Genomic DNA, 13,225 nt, shown 5'->3' with positions numbered 1-13,225 from the left:
TAAAGCTTCAATGACAGATATACTTGTTGAATGGCTTGTTTCCCAATGACAGAAAATAAGTCATTTCTCTATGTGAGTGTATTTTTAGGCATCATTTAGTTTATTTGGCTCTTTCTGACCCAAATAAAGAAGCCACATTTCTCATATTTATAGCGATCAATGTAAAGGGAAATTACAGCACTTCCTTCTGGAAACACTGAACTGTGTGTGCTATCAGGGATTATCAGGTCACAGGTCACTCAGACTCCTCCATGCTTCTGGTGTCAAGAGGAACCAAATCAGGGCGCCTGGGTGGCTCAGTCGGTTAAGCGTCTGCCTTCGGCTCAGGTCATGATCCTGGAGTCCCTGGATCGAGTCCCGCATCGGGCTCCCTGCTCGGCAGGGAGTCTGCTTCGTCCTCTGACCCTATCCCCTCTCATGTGTTCTCTCTCTCTCAAATAAATAAATAAAATCTTTAAAAAAAAAAAAAAAGAGGAACCAAATCCGATGGGTAAAATCTAAGACAATTCATGTCATTGAAGAAAAAACAACTGTCCTGAGTTCTTTTTTTTTTTTTAAGATTTTATTTATTTATTTGACAGAGACAACAGTGAGAGAAGGAACACAAGCAGGGGGAGTGGGAGAGGGAGAAGCAGGCTTCCCACTGATCAGAGAGCCTGATGTGGGGCTCGATCCCAGGACCCTGGGATCATGACCTGATCCGAAGGCAGACGCTTAACAACTGAGCCACCCAGGCGCCCCCTGAGTTCTTATTGCAAAGAAATTTTAAGTAACACTTTTTCAGTCCTAGTCTGAAAGGTTAACCAAAAAATGACACTGTCTACAATTCAGGAAGTCAGTGGCCTTTTGATTTATGACCTGATCTTTGCAAAGGGCTATGGAAGAGACAAAGAGAAAGCCTTTGTTGCTTTCAGACCTTCTGTATACACTTTTCTTTGTTGGTATGTATCCAGGGGATGTTTGGAGACACAGGGGTTTCTTCTCTCTTTAGAGGAAAATGTGGTAACAACTTAAAATCAATCAATTAGAGAGACTCAGACCAAGGAAGAGACAAGCCATCCATCATTTAGACAGTGTTTACTCTTCCCCTTGGCCTTTTCCAGTGTTTGGTTGGGGTTGGGTTGAAAAGTAGAGTTAACCAGAACCAGCTCTATCTCTGGAGCTCTGCATGGAACTTGAGCATCTCAGTGCTTGAATGGCACCTGAGCTGTGGATGGTCCTAGAGCATCGCAGTAGCCCTGGGGTACCATCCCAGGGGCTGAGCTCTGACCCATTGGGAGGTTTCCTTAAGGAACTGAGGTCAAATGAAAACACGCTTATTGAGATATCTCTTAGATAAAGTATAGTTAATCTTTTCTTATATAGAGAAGGAGGATTCCTCTTGCACGGTGTGCTAGGCAGGGTGGTTTTGAAATTGACCAAAGCTTAAGGTAGAACCTTTGCATTTCTGTTGTCACTTGTCCAAGGACTGACTTTATCACAGATTTCTAACAAAACAACCACTGATTTTTTTTTATTCTTGCTACGTAAAATAATATTCTGAGTGCTTTCATGCATATTATCTCATGTGATTCCCTGTGGAAACAGCCGGACAGGTGTAACCATGTGTAGATGAGAAATAGTAGGAAAATTGGGATTTGACCCTGAGTCTTGCATTTCTAGTCCTGTGCTCTTTCCATTCTCCATTTTATCCTCTAATGTATTTTCATCTTTTGTTGATAATGCTGTCATGTTTTCTAGTTCAGCCTAGTAAGCAGGAATTGATGGATCAAGATAAAAGTTCTCTCTTGATGTTGGCACAGGTGATCGTTTTGGCCCTGGAACTGCCAGCGACCTAGAGGCATCATTCCCTATTCAAGATGTCCTGGAAAACTACATTTACTACTTTCAGAGTGTTCATGAAAGCATTGAGCCAACCCATGACATTTTTAGTTTTTATGTAAGTGATGGAAACAGTCGTTCAGAAATCCACAGCATCAATATCACCATTGAGGTAAAGACTTTGAAGTTGGAAAAGTGGGCCTTTGACAACAATATCCCACCATTAGCTAGCTTTCTGTGAGCTCAAAAGCAAAGAAGATTGCATTTGATCTTCAGTTTTCGAGGTCAATTTAAAAATATAACCCTGACCCTTAGGAAACTTGTAGAATTAAGGCTGGCATTTGGGGATGGTCTGACTTGGAAATCTGTCAGGGTAGAATGTGTTCATTCTGTGTGAAAACAGTTTGTGAGGGTCAGACAGAGAAACCCTGTCAGTCTCATATTTAGCTGAAAACTAACATATGGCTATTTTTCCCTGAAATTATTGTATGTAGTTCTAGATGCATACTTGCCTTTTCTTATATTTTTAATGCATCTATTTGTTAAATTGTAACATCAAAGAAACGTGTTCCTTGATGCTGTATTTATTCTCATTTGAGCAACTAGATAGCTTGCTCTACCAACCCAGGGAGAGAGAGATAAAAGATAAAACTCAGAATGGAATACCCTCTGCCCTGGGATAAGACCGTCAGCATCCTTCAGAAGTGGTAGAGGGGGCCTGGCGCGGGATCAGGGAGACAGCTTTAGAAACCCACGCCCTTAAATATGGTGCCCTCCTACAGTACTATGATACTCTTGGGGTTTTCTAAGACACTTTTGATTTCAAGCAATTTGCTCTTTTATCCTCAAAATATACTCGTACTTGTCTAACCCCATGTCCAGATTTTTGGTCTGAAAAACATGATCATTGTACCCATGGAAAATATCTTGAAGATTTCTGTAAAATGTCAGTTTCTTTCCAAGGAGACATTTTGCTTGTGTGACTTGCTCTTCTTTCAAATGAACCATTTTGATTGGGAATTAAAGATGGTGACACATTTAGTACTATTTCGATAGTGAAAGTTGGTGTGACAATGTTACTTTGGCTAAGGTGCATTTTCTTTCTTCTTAAACCAATATCTGTGTGAGACCTGATATTTTATGCTTTAATCAGAGGAAGAACGATGAACCTCCCAGGATGACCTTGTGGCCCCTTGGTGTGCAGCTAAGCTCGGGAGTGGTAATAAGCAATTCTTCTCTGAGCCTGCAAGACCTGGACACTCCAGATAATGAGCTGGTTTTTGTATTGACAAAAAAGCCTGACCACGGTAGGACCCAACTGCTATGGCAGCAAGCTTCTTAACTGAGGTGCCAGATAGGTTTTTAAAATAAACACATAGGTTTCTGTTGATTATTCCTCTACTTTGCCTGTGCATAGCCCATTCTTTGCATCAAAGTATAATCAGATTCACAGCTAGCCAATATTCTTTGGGGTCACAGTGGGCACCAGTTGCTCTAAAAAGCCTGAATCCTAGGTAATTGGTGTCTCTGAAATTCAATTTCAGCTATTTTCTTGTGCTCCTGTATAACCTCAGGCAAAACATTTGGTTTAGAGTCCTGTTCTCAGAGTAGGATTGCTTGATAGTCCTGGGCCATCACATCTCATACAAGGAACAGTGCGGCAGCCTTGTTATTAATTGCAAAGCTGTTCACTTCAGGTTAGAAGTGTGCTAGATGTCTTTATGAACTTGATCCTTTTGCAAAGAAAGCACTTTTCCTGATTAAACCAGAGGTAAAAACCACCATGGGAATCTTTTACCTACTTCTTTTCTAAGCGCCATCCCTCTGGTATTAGCCAAAGCTCTGGAACTTTCATCTCCCAGATGGTATCTTAGTGTATCATAACACCCTTGGTCTTTTAAAGATGAAGTTGTGTTGATAGAAGGTTAATAGAAGAGTCTGTTGGTCATTGCATTTTATCTTCCTTCACTTTCACTTTCTTTAATGAAACATTTTAACTGTCCCATCATGATACACACGACCCTTGAAAACAGAAAAATTTGCCTCAATCCAAAGATGTCTAGTGTCTTTCTGAATTTATAAGGAATTTAAAACACAATCCCTTCTCCCATCCCAGATGCCCTAGAAGGAAGGCAGCAGAAGAGTGCTATTTTCACTTTGCAGAGGGGAAAATAAGGTTTAGATAATGCAGTGAGTTCAAATTCATGGAGGGAGATTTGATTTCTAAGCCACTGTATTATCACATTCACTGTGTCTCCTTAAGAGATTTTTGAACAGGAAAAGTTGGATTTTATCTTCTTTATTTGTAGGTGAGGCCCAGGGCAGTACCCTGTGGTTCCATAGAAAATTCTGAGTTGTTGGTCATTTATGTGTGTGTGTCACCAAGAGCCTCTGAAGTGCTGAACATTTTACCCAGGCTCATGCTAGTTGACAAAATCAGGCAATATTTTGGTGCCATATATATTCTATATTGTTTCTTTGTTTTTCTTTACTTTCTTCCTTAGGCCATCTGCTCTGGAGGCAAACTGCTTCTGAGCCTCTGGAGAATGGGAGGGTTTTAACTCAAGGCTCCTCCTTCACCTACCAGGATGTCCTGGCCGGGCTGGTCGGGTACATGCCTGGTGGACCCGGGGTAGCAGTGGATGAGTTCCAGTTCTCCCTCACGGATGGCCTGCACATGGACACGGGGAGGTTGGAGATATACATAGAGCTGCCTACAAGTGGCACCCCCAACTTGGCTGTAAACCGAGGCCTCCAGCTCTCAGCAGGTACCACAGGAATGGAAGAGAGTGTCTGTGGTCCTCTGTCCTTATTTCTTCTTTGTCAGTGCACATGTTAGCTCTGTTGGGACGGTATTGAAGTAGGCGTTCAGAACTCAGAGACCGGAGGTGGGGAGAGCTATTCTTTTAAGGATACTAAGGGTTGTGAGTGACTAATGTAAATCTCTTAAATTCTTTGGACCAGATGCCTGTCTGTGATTTTGGGAAGAGATTGAGAAGAGTTTGTCGTACTTCCAGGGTCCTCAAAACCTTAATTTATCCAGCTACTCATAGGGATGGGTTTCTTAGAACATGGCCATTGCCCAGCCAACTCCGCAGGAAACAACAACAGCAAAAGAAATCCAACAGAATTTTCCAGGTGTTTATTTAAAAAAACAAAAAAAGTGGGCGGGGGGACAATTCAGAAGCCATTATGCACTAAAAGAGCTTATAAAAATAATTGAGATTCACTAGATATGGTAATCCTAGGGTGTAACATTCGCAAGTTTGCCTGTATGTAAGCAGCACCTGAAGGACCTGTGACGTGTGTCAGTCTTGAAGTCGGTTTGCAGTAGGGAGTTACTTAATTAGGGAGTGGGCCTTTTCCCCCCAGAACATCTGCATCCCACTGGAGTCCTCTTTGTTTATCTACTCTTAGTTTCACATGTATCTTGTAGTGAAAACTATATGGCATACTGGTATTTGAAAATTTGGAGATTCCCAAAAGTCCCCATTATTAGATCTGAGATTTAACTTTCCCCTATTTATAAGCAGAAAGTTAGCCTCTTAGTGTTTCATGGGTGCTGATAGAAGACATGAGACTCCTGGGTCAGAGACCAAATGCTTTGTTCCTCACAGCACAAGGGGCAGCATTGCCATCAGCAAGTTTGTATCATTTCCCTTTGCACTCCAAGTCTGGTGGGGGTTATGCAGAAGGCCCAGACAGATGCCTTCACACGCAATGAGATGCATTACAGAGGAGGAACACTGAGCCTGGGGGAACTCCCCCTGTTATAGTAACAATAAGCAAGCCTGGTCTTTGTCCCAGAGGAAGATTATCACCTCCATCCCTCTGGGCTGCTTGCTGAGAATGGCCTGGGGAAAGAATAGTTAGGCCTTGCATTGTTGGCATTACCCAGGAAGAACACACAGGGCCCAGCCAAACACTAGGATGTATTACACATGAATGACTAGCATCTACTTTACCAGAATTTACTGTTCTTAATATGAGCTGGACAGGAAAGCAAGGGGCAAGGCCCCGAAAAGAGGTGTTTGCCAATTGCTAGTGTCTCGCCTCCATCCCCAACAACCTGCAGAGCCTTACAGGGCCTAGCACTCAGAGCCCCCTGTTTTATAATCCTGTAAACATTGATTTTAACTCTTTGGTTTGAGATGGCAACAAGGTATGTTTATAAGTTTAGGTAAAGCTGTTGCTTATGATTTAGTGAACCTCAAGACAGTAAATAAGTTAGGTCCAAGAAGACTTCACCAAAGATCTAGGAATTATTACATTGATCTAGGGAGGGGGTAACTGATAGGTCACAGGAGTAGAGTGAACATGGAGCGGGGAGAGTGAAAATGGATCAGCAGAGAAAAGGGCTCAGGTCTAAACCCAAGGGAGGATTAACAAATTGGGAGGTTGGGATTGTTTCACTTAGGGAAATTAAAATTTATGCAGCTGGAAACCGAGAAGGGCAAGCACCTGGTATTCACTTAAACCCAGGCAGTGTGTGATCATTTAGTCTCTAGTCTCCTGAAATCCCTTGACATCCTATTCAAAGGCAATGATGGGCAATGACCTCCTCCCTCCCACTCTCTTCCAGGGTCTGTAGCACGCATCACAGAACAGCATTTGAGAGTGACAGATACTGATTCGGATGACCGTCAGGTGATGTACATCATGAAGGAAGATCCTGGCGCGGGGCGCCTGCAGATGGCAAAGCACGGCAACCTGGAGCAAATCTCTGTGAAAGGCCCCATCCGGAGTTTCACTCAGGCTGACATTAGCCAAGGTCAGCTAGCTGTCCTGTGCCTGCCCAGACTTCGACAGAGTCCACCCACAGTAGTAAATGGGAGTTAAATGCCTGGTAGCTTATGGCAGTAAACTGCACTCTTTGTTCTGAATAAGAGCTGAGTTATAGTTTCATTTATTCTTTCTTGTCTCCTCAATTTTTTGTTTTTAAAAAAACTATCCTTCTTGGCTAAAATGTGTTCATGCTTTGACATAGCATTGATGAAATGTGGGGCTATTATGGAGGAAAAGAATCATTTTGACTTGCTATGATGCTAAAAAGTGTGTGTGAGAGAGACAAGGAAAAAGAAGTGAATTGGGATGGATTAAGGTGAAAATTATGCCTGCCTTAGGTGAACAATTTATATCTCTTTTCAGCTCCCCCAAGAGCACAAGTTAAGGAACTAAGCAAAATGGAAGGGCATAAATCAGAGCTGCCTGGGGGAGATTACATAGCTCATCCCTCCTCCAGGAAGTGCTGATGTAATGTAAAAACATAAATGTTAAATGCTACGTACTGTATAGTTCTTTTAGGGGTTAAAAAAAGGGGGGGGGAGTTACATAGTGGGGGGAAAAGTAATCCAAAGTCATGGGAGGATGTGCAATTCCATTTAGAGGTGGAAATATGGCCCTGAGGAGTAGAAATAAGGGTCTTGTCCATGCACTAACACTCAACATGGGTAGCAGGTGAATTCTCCCTGAACTCTCTCTACTTTACTGAAGGGGGTGGAATAGACAAAGGGATGGTAATTCCTTAATTATTCCTTGCCTCAGTGTCTCTTGTAAAAATGAGACCGGGTGCCTTTCCCCAGATGTTTGGTTATATTTACATTGCGAGGTACCTGGAAGTGATACTGTGGCTGAACGAAAATGGAAGAGTTTGCGTTTCTCCCTTTGGATCCTTTTGACTAATATGTAGAGTTTATCTGTTAATTTGTTGGTTGGTTATACTCAGTGCTGTTTCAAAAATGACTTAAAGCCGCACTGAGAAATGGGAGTGACGAGCTCTGGGAGAATATGGGCCACAGCTCCACGTCTCTGGCCCCATGACGTGGGTATATGGCCAATGATGTGGGAGCCGTCACTGCACATTTCCCATGTGGTTACTCATGAGACTTCCTTCGAGTCTTTCACAAACCATAGGCAGTGCTACTTGGGATGGTTTTATTATGAGAGTGTTTTTGATTATGAGGAAGTCAGTAGTGGGAGGGGAAGGGAGGAATTGAAAACTTTAGATTAAAATGGCTAAAGCAATGTCAAAGTGAGGAAGGTGTTAATTGATTCATTGGTGTGAATACCAATCAGATTCCCACTTCCCACTTGAGAAATAAGGGCAGAAAGCACTAAGAGCAAATCTTGATTATCTTGTCCTTTTTTACAGGCCAAGTAGAATACAGACACGGGAAAGGAGAATCTGGCGGGAGCTTTGCTTTTAAATTCGATGTGGTCGATGGAGAAGGCAACACGCTGATTGGCCAGTCATTTTCTATCAGTGTTTTGGGTAAGGGGACTTTGGGCTTCTAAAAATATTCCAGCAGGTCTGAGGTTATATAGTGTACACCGTGCTTGCCTTGAGGCTGGATTCTTTCCTTTACCGAGCTACATGGGAATCTGGAATCCTATGCCCTCTGTTGTGTGAAACTCTGGCTCCTTGGGGCACTCTCTGAGGGACAGGCCTAAGGATTATTCTGATTTTACTCCTGGGCACCAGGCCCAGAATTGAAGAAAGGAGGTTGAAAGGATCCCCTTTCAAATCACTGTTTCTGATATTTTCAGAAGACAATTCCCCACCAGTCATCACCACCAACAAAGGGCTGGTCTTGGATGAGAACTCAGTGGAGAAAATCACCACTCTGCAGCTCTCTGCCACTGACCAGGAGAGTAAGCCTACAGAATTGATCTATATCATCACTAGACAGCCTGAGCTGGGCCACCTAGAACATGCCACATCACCAGGTAAGCCTGTCATTTCTTGCTTCATCAAACCAAAGTTGGGATTTAGTAAGTGTTGGGGTAAGCCACTCACACCTAGAATCTGCCTTGGTTAGTATTTATTTTTACATTACTAATTTTAACCATTATATACTACCTTGCATCATATTTGGCACACAGTAGATGCTTAATAATTCCTTGCTGAAAGTTGAACAATTGCAATTTTATGTGAGCAGTCTTGTCTCCATAACCAGATTGTCAATTCCTTTAGGGCAAACACTGCACCCCGTTCTTCTAAAGTCTGAGAACCTGGCACAGTATGATGCACTGTGTTTAAAAATGTAATTTGGGAAATAGCAAGTGAGCATGTGTATTGGGCAAGATTCTAGTTGAGCTGCTGCTGAGGGGGCAACAAAAGATAAAGGAAATCCCATCCTCACCTTCCAATGTGCTTTATTGGATGAGATAAGGAACCTTTGCATATAACCATACATAAGGGAAGAATATGGCAGGTATTTTAAGAACTATATCAACCTGGTGTCATAGAAGTTCAAAAATGGGAGAGGCTGCATTGGGTAGGAAGGTGCACAGAGATGGCATTTTTTTTTTTAAAGATTTTATTTATTTATTTGAGAGAGAGAATGAGATAGAGAGAGAGCATGAGAGGGGGGAGGGTCAGAGAGAGAAGCAGACTCCCTGCTGAGCAGGGAGCCCGACATGGGACTTGATCCCGGGACTCCAGGATCATGACCTGAGCCGAAGGCAGTCGCTTAACCAACTGAGCCACCCAGGCGCCCACAGAGATGGCATTTAAAAGTGCCCTTAGAGGGCGCCTGGGTGGCTCAGTCTATTAAACATCTGCCTTCGGCTCAGGTTATGATCCCAGGGTCCTGGGATCGAAACCCGCATTGGGCTCCCTGCTCAGTGGGGAGCCTGCTTCTCCCTCTGCCTGCCCTGCTTGTGCTCTCACTCACTTACTCTCTCTCTCTCTCTCTGACAAATAAAATCTTAAAAAAAAAAAAGTGCCTTTAGAAGGTAGAGTTTGAACAGAGAGAAATGGTATTATTTTCAGAGATGGGAATAGCATGTGGGCACATTCAAAAAATAATGAGTGGGCTAGTTTAGCTAAAGCATATATTCTGAAAATAGGAGTAGATGGGGCTCATGGGTAGCCTGAGATTTTATGCAGGGTCTTCAAAGCTGGGATAAGTAAGCCTTATGTAATTCAATAGGCGATAGAGAGTCACTGCAGAATTTTGAGCATGGAAGGAAAGTGACATTCATCTAGTGTCTAACAGATGGACCGAAAAAGGAGAGAAGAGGCAGGGACAGTGGGTCAGAAGTCTCACATTTGGCCCAATAGTAGGTAGTGAGGCTTCCTCTAGAGGGGTGGTAGTGGGAATAGGAAGATGAGAACCATGTAAAAGATCATGCCTGGCACCCAGTAAACTGTATTCAATCAACAACAGTTGGTGGAAGAGTGGGAGGGAGGGAGGGATTTCAGGGGGAGAACCTGTAGAACGTGGCAGCTGAATGGATGTGAGGCACTTGCTGAATAGCAATCTAAAGGTAGAGTTGTCTTTGTTTCATACATCGTAGAGGCGGTGATGGTTTGCAGATTTAGATCATCACTTTCTTCCTTTGGATTCCAAGTTACGGATCATTCATTCAACCAGGGGAATAACAAAACAGGGGACGTACTTACCGGGATTCTACTCGCTCTCTAATATAGGGAGTCAGACCACAAGCAAACAAGCAAGCAGATATATCATATATCAATGGTTATGAGTATTTTAGGGGAGAAATAAGAGCATTCCAGGGTACAGGGAGCAAGGGGGTAAGGGAAGGACTCCCTGCTATAAGATGACATTTGACAAGACGTCTGAGGAGAGTGAGGGAGGCAGTCATGCTGACCGTTATGTGGAAAGGGCGTTCCAGACAGAGGGATCCGGGAGTTTACCATCCTGAGGTGGGATGAGCCTGGCACATTCCATTCCAGAGGCAGCAAGACCAGTGAATGAGCAGGGTGAATGAGAGGGAGATCTGTGGGGAGGTGAGCTTCGAAAGGTGGAGGGTAGTCTGGCAGAGAAGGTGAGGAAGGCAGACCACGGTGATGGCGAGGGTGATGGCGGAGGGGGAAGTGTTGTGAGGGTTTGGTGCCAGGGTGTGGGGAAAGATGGAGAGATTGGCTAAAATCCCTAATGTAAATGGAGCAGATGGCCTACCCTTTTGTCCTGAAGTTCCTTGGGGAAGAATGCAGATCAGCACTCCTAAGACGTTGGCTGCCTGAGATATTTGATAACTAATTCATGAGCTAATTGCTTCTGCCAAAATTCTGTCAGGTTGCGGATTGTATCTCTCCGAAGATGAAAGGGCAAACTCTTAGCTGTGGTGTTGGGCAACTGCATCCACACGAGACAGAGCTTTAAAAGCACTGAGCCTCAAGCAAGGCACTGTCAGTTGCATCACTGCTGGTCATTTCCAGCCCTCGCTCTTCTTTGACCAGGGGGCTCTGTTAAAAGTTCAGTGTGAGGCTACTTCAATTACTCCTTTTGTGTTTTTACAGTTTCAGCCTTCACTGGGCTTAAATTCTTGGTGCCAAGACCAAGTCAGTGCTGCTTAGGGAGAGAGACTCGTCGGTGATCACATTTTTCCCTTATCTTGGGAAAGCACCCTCCAAAAATAGAGGGAGGACTCCCCTTCCCTGGGACACTGCCCTTCACCTGCCCTTTCCCACCAGGCCTGACTTCCTAACCTGCCTGACTCATGCGCCCACCAGTTTTTCTGAGGCCACTTGTTTCTAGTAACTCTTGGTGGCCCAGATCCGAGGATCCAGTCCCCTCCCCTTTACTCTTGGGGCCCCTTCCCATTGCTAATGGAGCAGGGCTTCCTGTCCTTCCTACACCTCTAACCCCATTTTATGTCCTTTCTGTAGCATTGTGCCAGAATTCTCACCTTTCCTGTCTGCCCTAAGTGAGAATATTTTCGTGAACTTGATTCTTTTTAGATGTGAAAGGTGTCCCTTCAGAGGAGATACACATTGCCATCTTTCATGTCAAAAGTCCCCGCACCTCACCCCTTCGCCTGGATGGATGGATCTACCAGGAGCTGGGGTGGGCTGGCCTGCGCTTTCCAAGAAGAACAAGCAGACTTCCAGGCCCGTGTCTTGTGGTGCAGGCACTGAGCTATTTGGGGCCTCATGCCACTTGGAATTATCAGTTTCCACCAGCGCTTGCAGATATCCTCTCGCTGGTTAACTCTGAAGTGGACTCATTCTCCTACTGTCTGTCTTGGTCAGTGGATCGTGATTGTTCTTTTTAGATAGACAGGAAGGGTGTGAAGATCCTATTTTGTTCCCTTGAGGAGATATAGGGAGCCATATGCCTATGCAAACTGTGCAGAAGACAGACCAAGCCTGCTGCCTCGAGGGAGGGTAGCACGAGAGTCTGGACCCCGCATGTGCCCTTTTCAAGGTTGAGGGGCCACACCCCCATGTCAGGGACCCTGAAGACCCTCTTTTTCTTGTGAAATCAGAGTAAGGAGTTATATTATTAGGATAGAAGCTAAGCCTCTGAAACAGAGAGGCCCAAACTGCAGTGCCTTAAAAAAGAAGTTCATTTTCTCTCACAGAAAAATCCAGAGGCAGGTGGCCTGGATGGCCTAAAGTGCCTCAATATGAGGCTCCCATCTCTGGTCCAAGGTGACTATTGTAATTGTTGTCATTCCCCAGCCAGCGGTAAGGGACAAAGGCCAGGGGAGCCCACGTCCATTCCTGTGTTAGGAGTATTACTGGAAGAACACATCCATTTTGATCACATCCCCTGGCAAGAGGGTAGTCAGACAAAGCTGTGAGGTGACTGGGAGTGGTAGCCCCCAACTGGGCATCCAGTCGCTTAGCTAACAGAAGTTGTGTTTTTTAAAGTCGGGGAGGAGGATAGCAATCTCCAGCACAACACCGGTTCTCACCTTCACCAAACATTCACTGAGTAACTGCTGCAGGAGAGCATTTGTTCTGGAAGTGGGAGACATGCAAACAAACATGTGCAAATGTGTCTCTGTAGCTGTGACAGCAACATGACAGGACAGTGGGAGCCACCGCACAGTGAGGTCCGCCTGAGGGAGGCATGGGAGTGAGTCAGGAAGGACTTCCCGGAGAGGATGCTTTAGCAAAGGTGTTCCTTGGTTTCCTCTTTCTCTCTGCCTCTCTCAGGATGGTGACATCAACCAAAATAAGATGCACCCATTGCTTTACTTCGGATTCTCCCCGCGAGCAGAGAGATCTGAGTGTGCTAGGACTGCCGTAACAAAGTACCACAGACTGAGCAACGTAACAGAGGAAATGTATTGTCTCACAGATCTGGGGCTGGAAGTCGGAGATCATGGTGTCAGCAGAGTTGAGATCCCCTCTGAGGGCTGTAAGGGAGAATCTGTCCCAGCCCTCTCTCCTTGGCTTTACAGAGATGGCCATCTTCGTGTTCACATGGCGTGCTCCCTGTCTGTATATGTCTCAGACAAACTCTCCCCTTTTATAAGGACTTTAATCAGAATGGATTAGGGCCCACTCTAATGACCTCATCTTAACTACTTACATATGCAATGATCCTATTTCCAAATAAGGTCACACTGTGAGGTACTGAGGGTTAGGACTTCAGCGTATGAATGGGGGCAGTGGCCTCCCCTATGTAGGAACTCATGTATTTGG

General features: G+C 44.5%; 1 protein-coding gene across 1 annotated transcript in view; it reads left to right on the top strand.

Annotated features, from left to right (window-relative positions):
* The window catches only part of FRAS1 (Fraser extracellular matrix complex subunit 1), a 408,429-nt gene that overhangs the window by 328,916 nt on the left and 66,288 nt on the right, over positions 1 to 13,225 (top strand). Inside the window, exons 42-47 of the mRNA XM_044912923.1 lie at positions 1,803 to 1,993; positions 2,975 to 3,128; positions 4,326 to 4,589; positions 6,404 to 6,592; positions 7,973 to 8,092; positions 8,368 to 8,547. Coding sequence (XP_044768858.1) covers positions 1,803 to 1,993; positions 2,975 to 3,128; positions 4,326 to 4,589; positions 6,404 to 6,592; positions 7,973 to 8,092; positions 8,368 to 8,547 — 1,098 coding nt within the window. The remainder of the gene's footprint in view (positions 1 to 1,802; positions 1,994 to 2,974; positions 3,129 to 4,325; positions 4,590 to 6,403; positions 6,593 to 7,972; positions 8,093 to 8,367; positions 8,548 to 13,225) is intronic.

This window comes from Neomonachus schauinslandi, chromosome 2, assembly GCF_002201575.2.
Source record: "Neomonachus schauinslandi chromosome 2, ASM220157v2, whole genome shotgun sequence".
Classification (NCBI taxonomy): Eukaryota; Metazoa; Chordata; class Mammalia; order Carnivora; family Phocidae; genus Neomonachus; species Neomonachus schauinslandi.
The sequence above is the reverse complement of the archived record's forward strand: the minus strand, read 5'-3'. Positions and strand labels throughout refer to the sequence as shown.